The sequence below is a fragment of the Anser anser genome (assembly GCF_964211835.1).
Source record: "Anser anser genome assembly, chromosome: 5".
NCBI lineage: Eukaryota > Metazoa > Chordata > Aves > Anseriformes > Anatidae > Anser > Anser anser.
In genome coordinates, this window is record NC_139725.1 from 44,404,549 (window position 1) to 44,425,713 (window position 21,165).

At 41.4% G+C, this 21,165-nt stretch overlaps 1 protein-coding gene across 5 annotated transcripts in view; it reads left to right on the forward strand.

Moving 5' to 3' along the window:
- NRXN3 (neurexin 3) overlaps positions 1-21,165 on the forward strand; it is a 940,418-nt gene that overhangs the window by 42,633 nt on the left and 876,620 nt on the right. Inside the window, exon 4 of one of the 5 annotated variants that reach the window (XM_083837468.1) lies at positions 1,278-1,289. The exons of 3 other annotated variants lie outside the window; for them this stretch is intronic. In XM_083837468.1, coding sequence (XP_083693594.1) covers positions 1,278-1,289 — 12 coding nt within the window. Of the gene's footprint in view, positions 1-1,277; positions 1,290-4,298; positions 4,449-21,165 lie in introns of all 5 variants that reach the window. One more of the 5 variants, XM_083837465.1, reaches the window with a different exon arrangement.

The window sequence follows — 21,165 nt, forward strand, 5'->3', positions numbered from 1 at the left end:
TGAATAAAAAGGACATAATATCTCAATGAAATCTAGAAACAGTTAGGACGTAAGCAGTTTTTATTCTGTAGTTCAAGGCAGATGTCTGCTATGAGTTCATGACAGCTTGGGAAACAGAAGTGAAGCTGGGGCTCACTGCTGAGGGAGTTAGCATCCCCATGGGGTAGGCAAGTCAGCTCCTTAGGACTGCATGTCAAGACCATGGTGTTTGGCATGTGAAGCATCTGGCTGAGTTCTGGGAAGCACTGAGCTACTTCTCTGCCCCTGCTTGTTGTTCAGCTGGGCTCATGGCTCAACGATCGTGCTTAGTGAAGGATCGTCCAGCAGAAAAGTCCCTCCAGCATGTTCTAGTTGCTGAGGATGCAGCTGAATATGGCAAGCTATTGGCAGAAGAAGGGTGATGGCATGTTGGGAGTGATCAGGACAGTGAACTTTCATGGCTACTTTCAATCTCAATAACACTGAACATGTCTTTATAGTGGTCTGTGATTTAGCACTGGATTGTCTAAACAGATGGACTTGGCCATTTAAATTACAAGTTGCAACCCAGCTGGCTCCCGAAGACTCGCACAACCTATTCTAGACTATGTGATTGCCATCAGCTTTTTCTATACTCTCTTGTCTGGCAAAAAATGTGAAACCTATTGGTTTCTGGCAACGTTAGCCACCCTTATTTATCCATGATACATCAGGGAACAGTGGCCTCTTTTCTTGCCAAGCAACTCAGAGATGCACCTTTTTGATAAATATTTACTCTCTATAAAAATACGATGGATATAAAATATGTAAATGTATATATGTATGTAAATATGCAATGTCAATGTTATATACAAACACATTAGCTTTGGTAGGTGAAATGTGTTTAGCAAATATATTATCATGAGATTTATTTTTGTCTGTCCTACTCTGTTGTTTCCTTTGCTGTTTTGAATTTGACGTGGAATGAGGCATATCACTGCCGTGCTATTGCATGAAAGGTTTGCATTTCTCAGTGGAAAATCAAATTGAGGCAAAAAGGCAGTTTCTGGTTGTGCCATCAGTTGTTTAAACCTTTCTTTGTGCTTTACTTGTGGTGTGACTCTTGTTTTTCTCTTGACATTGTGTTTTGGTGGCTTTGGTTGCTATATAAATATGCTCATTTTCTTGCTTTTCTAAGTATGGCCAGTGACACCATTTTCTGTTTTTTATGCTTCTTCCTTTCTTATCTTTTGCCTCCTCCGTGACGGACACCCCTCTTGTTCCTCTTCTTGCCTGGACGCACACCTTCCTGTCTGTAGGTAGAAGTAAAGGTAGACATTGCATTCTTTCTAAGACTTTGTTGCTTGTAAAATGCTTGTCAATGGACACATTGTGTTTTTATGAACGTGGCTTATATCGGAATTGAATGACATTACTTTTGAACATATTTTGCTTTGTTTTATGGAAGAAAATTACTAATATGGATGCTTTGAGGGTTGCTTAACAGATGGTATCTCCTCCCTATTCATACTGAAGTGTGGGCCATGCACTGCCAGGCCCTCAGTAGCTGGTGACACTGAGGTACAGGGCGACAGTCACTTCAGTCAAAGACAGAGCCAGAGGCCAGAGGCCTAAGCTGGTACTGGTGGCTCCTGCACTGGAGCCCTGCCACTGCTGGGAAGTTTGACACCGGTGTTGGTAGAAGCAGGACCTGGGCTTGCCCAGCACTTCTCAACCACGGAGGTCTCTTCAGCAGTCATTTCTTCCTCTCTGCTTTGTTCTGTCTGCCTGTTAGCAAAAAGGTGCTTTTCAAGGAGGAATTGAGTTGCAAAGAGCTGCAGAGGAAACAAGAATGATCAGCATTGCTAAACAGAGGGACCATTCTCTGTGCAGCTCAGTACAGCACAGAGCATGAAGTGGAAAGGCTGCTGTGGGGCTCCGGCTTGCTTTTCAGCATTTCACACCTATCTTTAGCATGCAGGGAGCAGTCATCCATCCCTAATCAAAGCTGTCAAAAAGGCAAAATGCTGCAAACCTGCTGTGGGTCTCCGGTTGGAGTGGAGGGAAGGGAGAAGATTAATTGATAAATTATAAGCACTGCTTGAGTAAAATCCATTTCTTTGTCCTACTTTCCAATGAGATAGAGAGATTAAAAGGTTTCATTATGCCGAGGCTTACTCATCTTCAACAAATACACTGCTGAAGAATCTGATCTATCAATCAGCAGGATTTGAACACATTGGAGGATGTTGGTTGTGTCCATGCCAATAGGACATTAGGGGATGACATGACTAATTGCCCTACTATGAATTTGGGAGAATATGATAGCTTAAAGGATTTTTTCATGTTAGCTTTCTTTTGAGATACAAGCAGGCTCTGCCCAGTGATTGCTACTCCCTTCATACCCGAATTTTGGGGAGCACGATGCCATGTTAAACACTTTCTCTTTGTATGAGGTCTTGCCTTCTTCTAACAAGTTTGTATTGCTGAATTCTCTGTGATGGGCTGCATCATGTAATTAATATTGTTTGTTCTGTTTTGAAGTTGAAAAAATATTCCACTAATTTATTTCACAGCTTTTCTACTCTATCCAAAGTTGGGGGGCAGAGGATAACATGTAAGTTGTACTCAGAGCTATCTTCTTAGCAAGCAGTGAACATGAACTTAATAATCACATATACACACCATAAAAAAATTGAGAACCTAAAGCTGTAAGCACACCACACAAAATGTTACTGTGACTCAACACAGCTGCCAATAATTGAGTTGGCTGATGTATGCCTTAGTGTGATTTAAGGGTCAGTGTAGATCAGGGCAAGTCTTGTACGGCGTGATGTTAGCTGGTGTTGCTCCCTTCTTTTCTCAGGTGGCATTTATGCTGCAGGACTAAGCAGAAAGTCTTTTTGACGGAAAACTCCCATTTGAGCCTGTACAAATGAGGATTATAACATATAGCCTACAATTAATTTATATGCGCGGAAACAATTTATTGTGTCATTAAGTGAAAATATTGTTTCAGTTCCCAGCTATGTGTAGTTTCTAGCTCTACTTATAACAAGGGATTTCATTAGAGAACCATCGCTCTTTGTGAAAAAAGCTGTGTAATTTTGAACCCACACGTGGCCTTCAGCTCACAGAAAAGGTGGTACCAGATACCATAGTGATCATACCTAGAAGATTCGTGTTTTTGGGGCATTCTTGTAGTTTTTAGCAAAAACTGTCAGCCACTCTGTCTCATGCCATGTATGTAGCCAAAGGATATGATGTATGTGATTTCATAAAACCTCTTCACAAGCTATAGCAGTCTGTGACCTTGCATTCATCAATTGGAACAAGTCTTTCATTAATTGCTTCCACCATAGTGAATAGGCTTCTTCTGCATCTATTCTTTTAAAATTTTTATTTATTTATTTATTTATTTATTTATATAAGTGCCTGGAAAGCTGAAGAAGATGAAGTGCAGGTATTTTGGGGTAATGGCTGGAGCAGTCAGATAGGAGAAATGCATCAATGCACCACTTTTATTTTAACCTGAACTAAATATATATATACTGTTTGTGTTTTTATTAGGTGTACAAAACTGGTCATAAGGATGAAGTAAATGTATGATGATCAGGAAGGACTTTTATTTTGTTTGTCATGAACTGCTGAATGCAGCTTCTCTTCTGGAGAGGAACTGACAATTAAGGAACAATTATATTGAGCTTATTTCCCTAACACTCCCCAACAAGACAATGATACCAAAGGAGATTATAAATATCCAACTCTCTTTTGCTATTGAACTGGAAGTAATGTGTAGTCATGTTCTTCCATATCATTTGTTCTCTTGACAGCTTTTGTTAAGGAAATGATAATTTGCATTTTTGTTACCATTCACCATTCTCTATATATGTAGTGATTTTTGGTTTACCACCACTCTTGTTTTGGATCTTGCTTCTACTGAGGTTGGTGCCTCCAAAGGAAATTGGCCGTATTCCAGATAGGACCGTCCTCTTTTCACTGGCATTCTCTCAGGAATGAATTTCACCTAATCAATGAAGTCCTGAGTCTTCTCAAAGGCAATAGCAACATTTCCATTGAATTTAGAGGGCCAAGATTCACCCAAAATCTCAAAAGTCCCCAATGTCCCTTCTGACACGAAGAATGACAGTGAAGCGTAGCTGGTTTCGGGGTGTGCACCACACACCTCTGTAGCGTTGGTGCAGCTTTCAGGTTCTCCTCTAAGGCACTGGGTCCTTCCCACCATCAGTAACTGTGTTCAGGATGAATAACTGCACAGCTGCACACTGATTTTCAACATGAAGCAGTTTTTCCCCCCTATTTTTTTTTTCCACTCTCAGAGGGAAATGAAAAAGCACTCACCTGTTTCATGGACGGGACATTTTTTGAGGCACGATGCACAGACCAGAGGTTAATGGCAAATTCCCTGTGTAGTTCTCAGCACTGGAAGATCAGATTATCTCTCTTGGCCCTAACTACTCTTAACCCAAGTAAGTCTTTCAAGTCTTGTAATGTTCAGCATTGCTCTCAGTGAGCTGTGTGAGGTTGTTTTTTCTTTGAATTGTTCAATAATATTGACCAGGAGGTAATGGCACAGAAAAAGCGAAATCACATGTGTGGACTTGGACAGAAGGAAAGGACTGGACTTTACTGATCTGGAAAATACTTTCAAGTTCTTCTTTGCGAGTAATACCATTAGGATTTCGGAGCCATGTGAGTAAGTTCATCTGAGTGTCCAAGGGTTTATGCAAATGTTCAGGAGAAACATCAGTAACAAATTAAATCATTTGTGCTCTCTAAATATCTAATTATACAAGGGGAAAAACAACACTACATTCATCTTGCCAGCCTTGGCAGTGGTTCTTAAACTCTGGTTTGCCCTTTAAAATATCTTAATATTTGGGTTTTAAATTCGTTGTATGTTTTTCGTTTCTATACTTAGAGTCCTTTCTTTAATACTTTCAAAGGGGGTGGTTTTGGGTTTATTTTTCTCTTCAAAATAAAAATTCCTGCATTCTGATAAGGATGGCTATTTTCAGTTTTAAGTTACCTTTTAATCACTGCTTAAGAAAAAAAACATTTTATTTTATGGCTAGTGAATACCCAGTCCATAAAACCTCTTTGACAGAATGAAGGCCTCTTAAATGTAGACTTCATTTTTCTGGAATCTTTTTTTGTTAGCAAACCTTTGCTACTGGTTTCATGTTTTACTTAGGAAAAAAACCACTATTTTAAAGTAATTCTTCTAGCTGTAATTAGAGATGATTAATAGTGGATGAATTTCATATTGGGGGATGCTTCAACAGGACATTCATCCTATTTCTTTGTATTCCAGAACTGATGACAATTGAGGACTTCGGTGAACAAAATCACTAAAATATTGAATACTAGCTAACAGAAAGGAATAGATAGATGTCTCAGACATTTTTTTTTTTTACACCTCTCCATAATAGACTTATGAAGGCAGACAAATGTGACACTAAATAGGACATTTCTGGTAGATTATTTTTTGTTTGGGCATATGGGCATATTTGTGTTTACAAACAATGTGTATGCATAAAATATTTAATAATGCGTTAAGTATTTTGTAGTTTATAGGTAATTTATTTTTTCTTACAGGCTTTCTTGCTGCCTTATTTCAAGCCTGTGTCTTTCTAACGTGTGAATAAACAGCTGATTCTTGATTGGCTTTCATTTTTATGAAGAAGAATGATTCCCGGGAGAGTTAAAGGCATTGTGGCTGTGTTGTGTGTAAACAGGAGCTAAAATATTGTCCTCTCGTGCTGTGGTGCGGTCTTCTCTGTTTGATGGGGATCAGGTTTCACTCTGCCCCAAGAGGCTATTTAATTGATATCATTGAAAGGCTTTTTTTTTTTTTTTTTTTCTCTCTCCCCCTCTTTTTAAAATTGGAGGCATTCAGCGGTGTGTAGAGATGCAGAGGCAGCGAAACAGGCCATGTGCTCGGTAAAAGCCAGACTAATAGTGCTTTTGATGGACGTCTGATTTTTAAAGTGCTGTATCTTTCATTAAAATTTACATGTAAAGTAAGGGCAAGCACAGTGACAAGAAAGCTAATGCAAGTTGCACATCTTGACATAATAACAATCACAAGAAACTGGAGATCCCAGATGGCAGCTTGGCCTTTGCCATCCTTTTAATAAGCTACTAACTGCTAATTATTGCACTCTTATGGGCAAGTTAATTTACTGTTGACTCTTAAAGAGACATTGTGCCTTTTCCTGGCATTTCGTTTTTGCAGTGGGAGAGTGGCTTTTCCCTGCAGACTGGAGTCCTTCCAACGGGCAGTAACAAAGAGGCAAAGAAGCAGAGAGGGAAATGGAACATAATAAGCGGTTTTCTTTGATAATAGCAGAATGTAGGTTTGTGGGTTTTCCAGGGTATGGGTTTAGAACTGAAAGGGACACCAGCATGTGTATCAGATCCAGGGTTTAGATTTTGTATTTAAAAGAAAGTCATTACTTCAGAGTTAGTATTATCATTCAAATTAAAATAAAAAGGAAAGTCTTTTCCTGAAATAAATGAGGCATGAGATTCTGAAAATGAAATAAACTAGAAATAGAAAATAAAAATTACAGGTTCATTTCTGTTGCCAGAGATGACTTGAAGGTAAAATTTAAACTCACAATTCTAAAAGATAAATAGTCTGCTGAATTTTAGAAAAAAATATTTGTTTTAACATTACTTACCTGGTTGTCATAATTCAGGGAAGGAGTTTATCTGTAAAACATGTATTCTTTTTTTTTAAAACGATCTTTTTCTTCTTCCAGTTGAAAGGGACATTTGATAATGAGTCCAGTCAGGGAGAAGTTTTGATCTAAGAACCTATTTAGGAATAAAGGAACAGCTGCAGTTTAAATGGACTCTAATTCTCACAGTTAATGCTGTTTTGTGAATGCATGATTCTCTGTGATAACATTTGGGAGGAGTGATGGTAGGTAATAGCTTATTTCCTGGGCTTTATGGTAATGCAGCAAAATGGTGATAATGTCATCGGGAGCAGAAATAGACCCCTGTCACACACATCAGACGTCCCTGCAAAAATACGAAACCCACTGGAAGAGGGGAATTTCCCATTTTAAGGCTCATCGTGGCCTTTTGTGCACTACAGTGATAACATTACGGTACAGTTCAGAAAATATGTACCGTGTAAGCAGGATCTTATATATTAGAAGTAAGCGCTTAGAAACAGCAGTGTTATTTGCAGTGCATTACTAGATAGTAAATATTTTGACTAGACATTAGTGGATAACACGCCATACAAACGGTTGTAAAACTATTACTGTGAAGAATGTCATGCTTTCTCAAGCCATCTGATATAACTCACACAGTTATCTTCTGTTTCAGTTATTAAGTCATGTCTAATGGTGTGTGATTTCCGCCACATCTAACAACAACAACAACAATTGCTATTCTGTTTTTGACTCCGTTGCACCCTTGCCAAGTGCTGATGCATCTGTGACACCCAGCACCTCTCATTTGTTTGGCCATGCTCACCTCTTCCATGGAGCTAGAGCTCCTTCTCATGCTTGCTTTCATTGCCACGTTTGCTTCAAAAGCCTTGGTAATTCCAAGTGTACGTATCCAAATAGAGATCGGTACAGACAGGCTATGAAATAAGGGAAGATAATAGAAAATACCACCACAGAGACCAAACAATCCAGCACTTGCAAGTTGTAGTGTATTCATTTGTTTTCAAAGCCGTTTTGTTTGGAAGTTTATGCTACAGACAGTTTATCCTGCAGGTTGATTTGCTTATGGTAGTGTGTTCCCTGAACAGCCAGTGAACCCCATGGATATTAAAGGTGTTTTGCACCCAGGAATGTGTTGTGTACATGCAAGGACAAAGTCCCCAATTTTCGTTAGTAGGGTTTTCTGCGAGATGCTGGTCTCATCCTATATATGCTTTATATACCCAGAGGTTTGATGTAAGGGTATCAGGAGCCATATTCTTCACTGCACTGCAAGACTTTTATTGTGGTATAACTGATATCAAAGCAGGGGAATTGCTCTGATGTAAAAGCAATAGTGCAGGGAAGAGTCTGGCTCTGAGGCTGTTCTGACAATAACCTGAGGGATTATGGATCATTCTTGCTAAATGATGGCCTTATTTTTGCTCTTGTTAAAGTCAAAGACTGCAAAGCATTTAATAGAAATGGCCCTCTACCAGCACTGCTGTGTGGGGAAAGGCTTCAAGCAGAACTGGTACTTTGAGAATTTGTGTACACAGTTGTCACCATTAAAAAAGTCAGCAGCATTTGCCAAGCAGTACCACACTGTGGTGCCTGAGATATCGCTTTCTCTCCTTCGGTAGAGCAAGAAGAATGTATGTAGTATATGTAGGTAAGTGTTTACGATTCGATTCTGTCAATTGCATGCCTTTTAATAGAGCTTTTCTCTCAAATCACAGTTTGATTTGGGAGCTGCTTATAGGTCAGATTATTTCTAAAGCAAAATAAGGCTCCTTTTAATTGATCAAATTCTTTTTACTGAAGACTCTAAAAACATATCAGTATTTGTTCTAAAATCATACAGCTCTGTGATTGTTACTTGTTGGTGGTGGTAACAACAATGTATAATTTGAATGTTAAAATAATTGTATTTTAAAAGGAGCTGTAGTCTTATTAGGTACAGCGGAATTGTATTAATCTAGCGTTATAAAGCACACACCTTTATTGCCCCTAATTACTGGTGTATTAATAATGACCAGGTTGATGATGAATGTGCTGATCACCAGCTGGGATCAGACAATTACAGCTGATTATGTAAAGAGTTAGTTGCTATAAGCCTTGAAATATTAAAACTTGGCTAGAATAAATATCACTGAAGAACCTTTGTCTTTTACGTGTGTATTCAGCTGCCAGTTCTCTGAGCAATTCTTGGTTCACCCGGTAATGTCGGGAATCAAACTGTGAACAGTTATTTTCTAGCCCTGTGAATGTTGATAAAAGGATCTTGCATAGCTGTTGGTTTGTCCTGCGAGGGGAGAGCACGCTGCTGCATCACGGCACAGGGATTACAGGCTCTCTCACTCAGCTCTGCATTAAAGATGTTGCAGCTTTTATAAAACCCAGGGCAGCACCTCGCATCGCTGTGCATTTGCGTTTCCCAGCTCTGACAAAGGGCACACATATCCCGTGTGCCAGTGCCTTGCAGGACTGACCAACTGCGTCATCCGAATAACACATTTATCTGACCATTTCCAGCTACACATACTCACTTGGGAATGGTCTTACTCCAAAGAGAGTCTCAACGAAGTCTGTAGGCAAGTTGCTCTCTCTGTTTTTTGTCTCTTAGGATATGATTTTTTTCTTTTTTTCCCCCAGAATTTGTTTAGTTCCTAAATACCCATTGACTTCCTTTTCCTCTGTTGCTGAATTGCTGGAGAGACTGATCCCTTTAGCTACTAGACTCCTGAAATACTTTCATAAAGAGCACTTGCTGGCACTGGTCATCTGCAGTTTGAACAGAATATCATTTTTACCAAAATGTGACAGACTGTGGAAAAATTCTTTTTCTAAAGTTGGAAAAATCAGAAAGTACAAATCGTGAGGCTGTCTTTAAAAACAACTTCAAGTACGTAAGGTACTCAATTCCGTACTTAGCATTTCAATTTCTCAATTTTTTCTTACTAGATATCACCGGAGGCATCATTAGTAATTTTTCTTTTGTGTGTTTTTGTACTTTATTTGTTCTATCTATTGACTCCATCTTTAATACAGATATATTTTAAGAGAAATCTGTGGACACTTCATTTCCTGCTGTGCTGCACTGTATGTCCATAATAGAGTGAATACATTATGTGGTAGATGCACTTATTGTATTGTCAGCCAGAAGTATGACTTCTATTAGTGGCAGTTCCCTTTTACTTTCCAAAAACTGATTTCTTTTTTTTTTTTGGTGGTGGTGGTGGGGTAGATAATATCTGATTTTCTTTCTCTTTGTCTCCTAAGGTAGTTCTATTTAAACCAGTGTATTTTTTTTTTACTAATTTTCTCTTTCAGGTGTTTGCTAACAGTCTGCTGGGTTAAACTTTGTGCTATTCCATCAGGCAAGTTTGGTAAATGTTGATCAGTGCATGAAATCAGTTCTTAAATGGTTGCAAAATTGCCTTCCTTCAGACTGTTTTGATCACAAGGGCTTTCAAGTGTCAAAGTCATTTGGAGAACTAGATAGATAAAATGCATGAGCACTAAGCTTTTTCCAGGATAGAATAAATAAATGTGTTTTCTACTGTGCGCTCTGCCTTTGATAGTGATTTGTTAAAAGGGAAAAAAGAAAGGCAATCATATTAAATATTTACAAGAGTGATTTAGTTGTGTAATCGTGTGCTATGCATCCCTGTTTAATAGTGAAATCAGCTACTGCTGAAGTAAATGCCATTAAACTGGTAGCGCTGTGAAGGTCACTGCCTATACAATGTCAAAGCAATTTATAGAGAATAATGATTTTTGTCGGCTTTCCAATGTACCGACCTCCCTCCTTTTTGTCTCCTTTTCCAAAAATAACCAAAAAGAAATTTATTTCAGGACTCACTTTCTCTCTGACTCTTCTCCCATCTGACTGATTTGGGAGCTTGAAACCTCCTTACAAGTTTTCCTATTGATGTGCTCAGTGGATAGGCACTGATTCCCTTCTTTCCGGCCCTGAGCTCGTTACAGCTCTATTTGTTGGGATTTCCGGTGGGTCATTTCTCAGCAGTTCGTTTTAAGAGATGCTGAGTTATCACTGCCTCTTTTTTGAGCAGCTGGTTTTCTCTCTTATGCCATTTCCAGCCATGTCTGTCTGTAATTCTCCTGAAAAATACTTTCTTGTGAGCTCACTATTTGTCAGCAGCAGCGCACGCACTGCGCTTTGACATCCCACCAACCTACTGTCCTGAGAAGCGTCTCTGAGTGCTTAGAGTACATTCCTAAACAGCATCGTGCTTAAAGGAGAGGCCTCTGAAGTGAGAGGTGGGTGCTTTGCTCCCAACTGGCTCCCCTGTGAATTGTCATGGCCTTTGTGCCTCTGCCTGGCAGTGGTGGAGTGAGGACAAAAGCCCTTCATTGCTGCTCAAGGAGGCTGCTGCATTGACACTTACAAAGTGCCCTGGAAAAAATACACAATGAGTACAAACATTATCATTCAGCTTCATATCCATCCAGTAAGAAGGTTAATTATTTGTTTTCCTTGTTTTACAGTTGAATAAGCAGAAGCACAGAGAGATGGAGTGAGCTGGAGGAGAACAGGCAATAAATGCCAGAGTTCTCTTGTCCATTCCCATTTCTGTAACCACCGGAGCAGTGTATCTTATAAACCACTGAATAACTTGCTTGTTCTACCAAGGACTGTGCCAATTAGATTCTACTTGTTAAAGCAATTCTCTAAGAAGATTAAAACTGTATTTATCTGTTGATAAACATGTACACAACCGTATAAATAGCAATCATATTTTACAAAGGGAACAACACATATTCTCCGTGACAAAAATCAACAGGATTAAAAAAAGCCATAATGCAGAGGTGCCATCAGTGTACTGCTTAAAGGGTGTGCTGGAAAGTACATATGAGTGCACAGAGACAGTGTGGGTTTCTCCTCAAAGGCATGAATTTGAAGGACAAGTGGAAAAAAAGAGGGTACTTTAAGTAGTCAAGGATTGGAAATGTTTTTCCCCAGTTATAAGGAAGAAGAAGGGAAGTATGGTATCTGCAGTGGGAAGAAGGGACAAATGGAATGGGCAGGATGTTCCCCTGCCAAAGGAAGGGCAGGAGGAACATAGGAGCGCCTGCTCCAGAGGACCAAAAGAGATGGGTTGGGAGGAGTGTCCCAGGTAAAGCAGTGGCAGAGGAACCTGCCGTGAACACTGGTCTTCTGGACCGAATGAGGTGGGAAGATAGTCCTATGCCTTATTTTTTGCTGAATTTTAGGCAGATAGGCAGCTTATTTAGGTTCTTTGATTTTTGTAGCATTTTATTACACAATGCATACAGGAGAAGACTAAATCCTTGATTTACTGGCTTGGCTTTTCTCCGCCTTCTCCTCCAGCCCCATTAATGGGCCTTTCATCTGTTAGTGAAAGAGGCTAGTTCAGCAGGGTGTCTGGAATAGATGTGTATGTGCATGGCTAATTCAGGCCCCATGATTTCCTTTAGTCTGTTTTATCTGGTTCTTTGTCTCTTTGTATGCAAGTCTATGATTAGCATTGAGTTCTTCCCAGAATGCTGGCAATTATCTCACAGGTGGAAGGATTAAGAAAGAGCAGTGAGAATTACACTGGGATTAAATATGAGTGCCTTTGGAGTGTGTTTGTGGATGTGCTTTTTTTTTCCTCTCTATGAGCAAAGAGAAAGAAGAGAGACTCCAGCTCAGCCTTCAGGTCTCTCTAGGGAAGAAAGTAATACCCCTGAATATGGAAAAGTAGCATCTCAGCTTGGGAGGAGGTCATGCTGAGATAGGAAAGGTAATGTTAAGGCACTAGATTTAGAGTCCTCAGTTCAATTCTTGGTTGCTCTGGTTTTGCTTCAGGCTGTTTTGATTGCCCACAGTGAAGCTCAGCTTGTCCACATGTGAAATGGAGGCAATGATGCTTTCCTGTCTTATGTTGCGTCAAACCAAATTAATTAGTCTGTAAGTGTGCTGGGCTTTGGGGTAGAAAGTACAAAAGAATAGAATAGGGTGTGATTCTTGTGACCCATGCTGTAGGTGCACATTCAGCAGTGGTGTCAGATGTTGCTGGTGGTAGGTTATTCCTGGCCGTCTATTCCATCTTTGTGCAGTAAATGGGAACAACACCGTGCTGGTACAAACAGGGGTCCCAGCCCTCTTTTGGGATGAGAAGAGGAACTGCTCCTTGGGACAGGCAGGCCAAGTGTCTCAGACTCCAGAGGAACAGCACAGTTTGCATGCTGGGCCATGCTGTACCTCATTTGCAGAGTGGCCTGTGCTTGTATGGGGCCTGGCAGATGTCACCATTGATGGGAGTGTGGACTTGGGGCTGCAGCCCTGGGCAGAGACTGTAATTCACCTTCAGCCCTGGTCTTCAGCTCTCCTGTCTCCAGTACATCTTGAATTTGCAGTGTGAGAGGTTGTGGCTTAGTGCAGAGAAACCAAGTAGAATCCTAGAATCACAGAATATCCCAAGTTGGAAGGGACCCACAAGGATCGAGTCCAACTCACAGCTTCACAAAAGACCACCCCAAAATCAGACCATGTGTATGAATGGGAGCATTGTCCATCCAGCTGTGCGCTTCTTGAACTCCAGCAGGCTCAATGCTGTGACCACTGCCCTGGGGAGCCTCTCCCAGTGCCCGACCACCCTCTGGTGCAGAACCTTTCCCTAACCCCCAGCCTGACCCTCCCCTGTCCCAGCTCCATGCCGTTCCCTCGGGTCCTGTCGCTGTCCCCAGAGAGCAGAGCTCAGCGCCTGCCCCTCCGCTCCCCTCGTGAGGGAGCTGCAGGCCGCCATGAGGCCTCCCCTTGGCCTGCTCTGCTCGGGGCTGAACAAACCAAGGGACCTCAGCTGCTCCTCATACATCTTGCCCTCCCGACTCTTCACCATCTTTGTAGCCCTCCTTTGGACACTCTCTAGCAGTTTTCTATCTTTCTAATACTGTGGTGCCCCAAACTGCACACAGTGCTCGAGGTGAGGCCACACCAGAGTAGAGCAGGGCAGGACAATCCCTACCCTTGCCCGGCTGGCAGTGCTGGGCCTGCTGCACCCCAGGGTGCAGTTGGCCCTCCTGGCTGCCAGGGCACGCTGCTGGCTCGTGTTCAGCTGATGTCGACCAGAACCCCCAGATCCATTTCCATGGGATTGTGCACTATTGAGTCCACACAATGAATTTGGACTATTGAGTCCACACAATGAATTTGGATGGAGTTATTGCATGAGCATTCCCACGTGCTTTTTGGAGCTCTTCTGCTATTTGTTCCGTACTCCTTCACATAAATTAGTTAACTGTAAATCTTTTCCTCTTATAATGTAGATCTATTGGCTTTGATTGGAGTGTGTTTGGCTGATTGTGCATCTTGGGGATGGGAACAGAGAGTTCCCAGAGCTTTGGTTATGTAGAATATGAATTGTGGAAGTTATAAATAACAATTTTCCAGGAGGATTTCAATATCCTTATACTATTGTTCCATGATGATTGCCTCAGCCTCTGTTCTCTTTCCAGCTGGTGATCATTATTTTCCGTTTTATTTTTGATTCTGAATTTATTCTTAGTACATCAGGTTGTTTTCCTTGTTTGTGTTGATGGATAGTTGTGATTCAAAAATCTATTTTCTTACGAGTATATTTTTATCAGAATAACCCTCAGTATCTTCCCATCTCAAATACCTATGCCAAACACTTTTTATAGTGTTTGCTTACGTTACCCTGCTTGAGTGGATTGCCTCACAGCTCCAACACACACACACCTTGAATTTGACATGCCTTGACTTTCCATCGCCAGTAACGCAGCCCTGGGTCCCTCTGCACCCTGATCTAGGGCATTGTTGCCATTTCACTGCCAGGCCTCAGCAGGCTGGCACACTTCACTCCAGCACCGAGAACTTGGTGGCACAGCTAAGCTAGAAACAAGACACATTGGTAATGCTGTGAATAGGAGGTATTGTGTAGTCACTCAGAGCGTTAAGTATTTCCCACTTAATGGAAGAAGATAGTGAAGAGCCAAGCAAAATTTTCTTGTATAGCATTTTCTTAGTCTTTCACAGGCAAATTATATTAATAAAAAAGTTCCTGCTGCAGATGAAACGCTGGCTTGCCAAGGAACAGAGATATTAACTTTCATCGTACATGGAGGTTTCACTTTGTTAACAGACTGCTTTAGAGGAAGGGATGAAACACTGGAAGAACAAGACTGATTCAAGAGTCTCTCATTACAAGATTATGTGTCCTTTTACTGAGCTGCCTATTTATTACATGGCAAGGCTCTAGTTACAGGTCAGTGATTGCCTGGGTTCAGGTGTTTACCTGGTGGCTTCTGGGATGCCACATAAACAGCTGTAAATAGAGCCAGTTATTCAATCCACTCATAAAGAGGTTAGATTGTCAGTCTCCAGGCTTCCTGGGTACAATGTCAGAGCCAAAACAGGCAGCAAGCTGTCCTGCCAGCTGACAGAGCTCTCTGCTGGTGTTATTACTGCTGCTGCAAGAAAGATTTAGAAATATTAATATGAATTTTCAACAGGGGTAAAACAAAAGGGGCTGGGGAGAGTTGGCATAGCAGGGATGAGGCAGGGAGGTTCAGAGTCTCCTTTTTAATCCACTCAGGATACCCCTTACTGTCAGGTGTTGGCATTGCAGGCTGCTCAAGGAGGGAAAGTGCCGATTCCTCTTGCTCTATTGCGGGACCGTAGGTGTTCGTACTCCTCCCTTTCCAACCCCTTTCGCCTACCTTGCTGGCATTACTTCAAAGCATGAGCTTGCAAAGCATAAGTCCACCTCTCCTATTATATTTTCTGGTGTGTGAAACCCTGAAGCCCCCAAGATCTCTTCATGCCATATAGGATGATGTGGAAGGGGACAGACCCTGCTCAGAAGAGCTCATGCTGTTGATGTTAGTTGTGATGCCAAATATTAGTATAAGACATAGAGGCATTTCTGAAGAGAAGCAATAAAATAGGTCAGGTATTTAGGTAAAAAATCTTGCAAAATGATAGCAAAAATAGACATACATACAAGAATGAAATATATAAAAATTAGCCAAATCCACAGGCCCAGCAGTCTGTTGTTCTGTGAGGCAGCCAAACCTTTCTGGGTTTGTCTAATAGTTGTGATTGCTTGTTTGCATGCCTCAACTATATTATCAACAGTGTACCCATTATAACATAACCTCTGGTCCTCATCTGCTCTTGTTTCTTCTGGTTCTGCATATTATGCTGAGGAGAATAAAAAGCTCTGGCAGCTTTAAAACAGTTAGATTCTGAATACAGCTAAATTGTAATCCCTCCCCTAACACTTCCATGAATTAACTTTCAAACAATTTCTTAAAAGCCTTATAAGCCTCTAATAAAATAATGGAAGCAATATTAAGAAAAATGAATCTATAACTATACAGGGTAACAGAACCATGAACAATAATCAGCGGCATTTAATAAACAAAATTCATAGCTGGCATTTGATTACTTTTGGACTGAGTTACAAAATTAATGGATGAAAGCAAGACAGTGGTTGTGATATATCTAGACTTCAATGAGTTATTTGACAAAAAGCCCTATATAATCTTGCTTGGAAAAGAAAAAACAATTAAAATTTGGCTTTCACGTGAAGTGTTTTCTAAAATAAATTAGCAATACAAAATGCAACAGCATTTTCATGAACTGGGAAGGCTAGACAAATTGGAAGTTACTCTCATTTCTGTCTAGTGCTTTTCTTGGTGATTACAAAAAGGGGAAGAAATGACATATTAATGAAATGTGTAGATTTGACTAGAATGAGAAGAATTGCAATCATCAGTGTGGATAGAAAACAGCATAAATGTCGCGTAAGTGCCGTGACATCCTTCATAAAGCAGTAGGTGGATAATTTATCTGTAAAGAGATCTGATAAGCTCTACCTAGACTAAACTGCTAAGGGCCTTAAATACAGTAGGGTGGAGATATGTCAAACAGTTTGTAAGAATTTTGAAAGGGCTTGATGATTAAAATCGTACAAGGCTTGATTATGAGGGAACAGTGAAAGACCTAGTATGTACAGCTAAACTTAACACTGAGAAAGTGGCAAGATATGAATGAAAGCCATCACTAAGCATCTAGAGAGCATAAATGTAAAGAAGAAAAAAATTATCCCGGTATTGTCTCAGGAGAATTAACTGTAAGGGGTGCCACTCAGTTGTAAAATGTGTTTTAGGTCCCGTATCAAGAATGATCTTAACAATGAGAACTATAACTTCAGCTTATAGAGCGATTTTCCAAGTGAAAAGATCGAAGCCACTGAGTTTTTGACAATTGGATTAAAAAATAAAACAACCACAACTGAAGTTCTTGTTCTTGAGAGCCAGACTTTCTCTTCCCCATCTAGTGGATGAGATAGCGACTTACAGGTGCACTACTTCAGTTTTTTCCCTTCTTCAGAGCTCAAATGTACCATACTAAAGATACGTACCCTTCATTTTTCTGAGGATCTTTGTCTGCTCCACAGTGAAATCCTGTGTGTGTTGCACTTGTCGATGTCTGTATCTCTGCGGGAGCAATAAACTGTTGTTGTATCAGCTAGTGATATAAAAATAGCCCACCATATGCAAACAGAATGTTTTCATAAAGGAAACTGGATGCTTTGCCATAACTGCATTAGTTCTAATGCACTACCAGTTCTCTTTTTTCTTTATCCATGTGTTAATTTTGTTCTTCAGTCTCCCCATCCCTTCTAGCTTAATTACCCTCCCCAGACTGGAGGCTGCTGCTGCCTTTTGGCTTCATTACCAGCTTTCATTTTCATTAAGAACCTTGCGCTAATGGACTGTTATAAAACACAGTCATCATTGGCAGGTGTTGCCAAATGACTCTCAGCGTGATGGCATTTCTGTGCAATGGAGCAAACAGTCTGGACATTGGATTTGTGGAGCATCCAAGGGCTTGGGATAGAAGGCAAAGAGAGAAAAGTTTGGTGGATCAGTACAAGGAAACCCTCAAATGTTCACGTGAACAATGACGGAAAAAAAGCACGAAGAGCAAGTGGGTTCATTCTGAGACCTCCAATAGTGCCAGCATCTGCATCTGCTCAGGTTGCAAATATCACAGAAGAGCTTCTCAAACAGTTTTGTTGTAGTGGTGGAACCCATTATCGTAAAGTACTAATCCTTACAGCCTTCCAGTTTAGAAGGGAATGAAAGCGTCTATACTATCTCATTGACTGAGTGAAATCATGTATCAAAATAAACTTTCTGACTCATGTCATCTAACATTAGTAGTGAGAATGCACATTTCTGCTGCAGAGATATCTGTCATAGTTGTCTGTATGTGCCCTCTGAACCGTTTAGTGATGTTGGAACAAATGTTCATCAGGAAAGTGCAAGGACTTCCTTTATTGTCCTTCAAGGAGCTGATTGTCCCAGTCAAAATAACTAAAGGCATGTCCCAAAAGAAATACTGCCAGATTTTGACTCTTAAGAGGGGAAGAAGAGTGTCTCAGCATTGAAGAATTATTCTTTATTGATCTAAAGTCTCTCACCTTTTGTTATTGTCTTCCAAAAGACCATAAAAGCTCCCCAGTTATGTACGAAAGCAAACACCGAGCAGAGGGACATGATGGCTCCACTTGTGGATAGGCAAATAGTCCACTTTGCATATTATTTTCTGGCTCCTTTTGGATTTGGTTGTGTTTCCCATTTGTGCTCTTCTTTCCCTTCTTACCCAACACAGGTTTTGTGTCTCCTGTGTGATCTATCTATGCGTTAGCAGCGAGTGACAGAGTGGCATCACTTGCTGAGAAGTAGTGACTTTCTTCTATCAATTCTTTTCATTCCTTTCTCAAGGCACTGCTCCCCTGCAGTAAAAAGTCTCATTTGCAGATGGGCCAATCTCACAGGGTAGGCAAGGAACGCTTTATCTGGCTGACTGCAGGCTATGTGTTTTGGTTGAGAGTAAGAAGGTGTGCTTTCATCTAATTCTTGACCTTTTAGCAGTCCTTGGGACACTTTAAAGAAAGAATGGCTTTTCACAGACCAGTGCAGTTAGTGTCCAGCTGTTGCTGAAGAGAGAGGGAATCATCCATACTGACACATACTGCAGGGCTGCATCCAGTAGCTCTTATTTAAGCAGAATTTTTAATGATTGTGCGCCAGATGGGATTTGTCGTACTGGTTTCTATGCCCCATCCTTCTCTCCTTCAAGGGATGATCTCAGAAAATACCTTCCAGAATGACAGAAAATGTGTTTCACTGGCGGGCTGGAGCAATGGCAGGAGGGAGAGGACCTTCTCTGGGCAGTGGGGCTGGCAGAAGAGGACTTCAGTAGCACAATAGACTGCAGCCCAGCGTGGCCATGGCAGACTACTGGCAGGAGCAAACAAAGAGCCAGGTCCTAGAGGTGGTGGAAGGATAGACTTTTTCCCAGAGACCCTGTTAGAGCTGTGCAGGGTGTGCTGCATCCAGAAGATTGCTAAATTGTGTGTTGAGACAGGGTGGAGGAAAAGCCCCCCAGCAAAGGCAAGGCAGGTAACTTGAAACTTTTTAATAATCTGCTGTATGTCCTCGCTTTAATTTTCTCCATCCCCCAAAATTTAATAGGCCTAATTCAAGTTCTAAAACAGCTTGGTTCTGAGCATAAAACATCTGTAGTCCTGCTCACTGCTGAATGAGCCTTTAAGCCCTGATCACATCAGAGTCCCATAGTAACTCGAAGGAGACTTCTGACTGAGAGCAGTGTGTGCATGCCGCCATGTACCACCTGCGTGCCATCCCAGCAGGTGAGGATATTTGACCACGGGCTCTGCTGGTCTTCTGTGACTCTGGCTCTTTGCAACAGAAACTTTCTGTTCACCTGAGCTCCCCTGTGGAGGTACAGCTGGTGGACTTCCCTTCTGCCTTTAACCTCGTCTGACATTAACTCCGTGTCATCATTTTCTAGGCTTAAGTGGCTGCAGCCAAAGGCTCATTTTCCATCTTTTATTTAAGTAAACCTTATAGGAAATTTTAGTGTTTTAGAATAAGGGAAAATTACTCCTAGTCAGAAGAATTTGTAAGCAGGTATAAATCTCTCTTGCCTTTTCTCCAGTAATTCTTTCTAGGTCACACAGTGGAGCTTTGCCAGTACACGCTTAACTCTGACCCCGTGTTTCTTCAGTGTCTTTTCCTTGTACTTGCATAATGTTGTGTATATCTGGAGGATTCCAGTCTAAAGTGATCAAAGTTAAATCTGTGAAGAAACTGGAGCTCAAATCACTTCAAAGTGGATTAGGCTAAATAATGAGAATACATAGCTGGAGAATAATCTTACAGTGAGCAGCAGGCGGCATGGGGCAGAACATAAGTTGCTGTAACCTGATAAATCATAGGGAAAGGTGTTAAAGAGCATCCTAGTGGCGAGTGTTATTTATTAACACTTGCTTTTATGTTCCATCATTTTTTCTGTTTTTTTGTTGTTGCCCTTCATCTGTCAGGCTCTTGTGCTAGGAAGAGTTTTGTGGTAGGAAGGGTTTCTCAGTACATGAGTTCTTTCTCCTAATCCTGTCTCTTCTATTGTGTTTGAGCTGAAATTGTATGAAGGTGTGAGGCCAGTACTCCTTGCTCTGTCAGTGGCACCTCCCCTCTGTGAGTCACATTTCTTTGCCAGTATTGATTGTGTTCCCACAATTGCTGTGTGGGTTAGGGAATGACTAGTGCCTCGTCTTCAAAGGGGAGGAGGATGAAGAGGGTCCCTTACAGAATTAGAAGCACAGGAGGGAATGAAACCCAGACACTCTTGCCTATTTGGGGGCATTAATTGTATGCATACTCTGAGATTTCACTATTCATCAAGAATGGGGCAGAATTTGGTCTAATAGGTTGAAAAAAGCCCTATGATGGGTAGAGCTATTATCTTCCTCCAGAAGGTGATTTACTTGTTATTGCTGGGCTGTGACTCAGCCCTTCCTTTCTGAAGGGATAAATCATTCCTAGCAGAGTAAATGTCGCATGTAGATGTATCAGTGACTCCAGAAAAAGTTGCCCTTTTACAGCTTCCTGGTAACATTTCCCTTGCAGCGCTTGGGTAAATGCAGTGACAGAATAAAGGGAGCATCTATCCCCTTCTTCAGCCCCTCTTCATCACAGCCTGTCATTGCCACTTCGGGGCCACGGTGTCCTAAAGGGAATGACTCAGACCACTGGCAGAGCGGATAATGCCACCCCGAGAGGAGCTTGGGCAGCGTGTAAATCTCAGGCCCTGGGACAGGAGCTGACTGGGACCTGAGTGCGTAATCGCAGAGGCCGTGCTCCGTGGTGGAGCGCATTGAGACAACTTTCTTGGAGTTCAGGGGACTTGTGCTAATTCATGCCAAAGGAGAATCTGCTTGACAGATGGATGGAGCGGGGAGCAGGTAGTGCAGGGAGGGTGGGAAGGTCAGGGCGTGGAGGGCCATAAGTACTGATGAACTGGTTGGTACTTAAGTTTAGGGTTGTGAGCCCGTAGAGAAATCGTCTGCCTCAACGTTCTTGCATATACCCTCCTCATCACCATAATAATGTCTGATCTTTTTATGGCAGCAGGCTTACACAGAGGAATCTG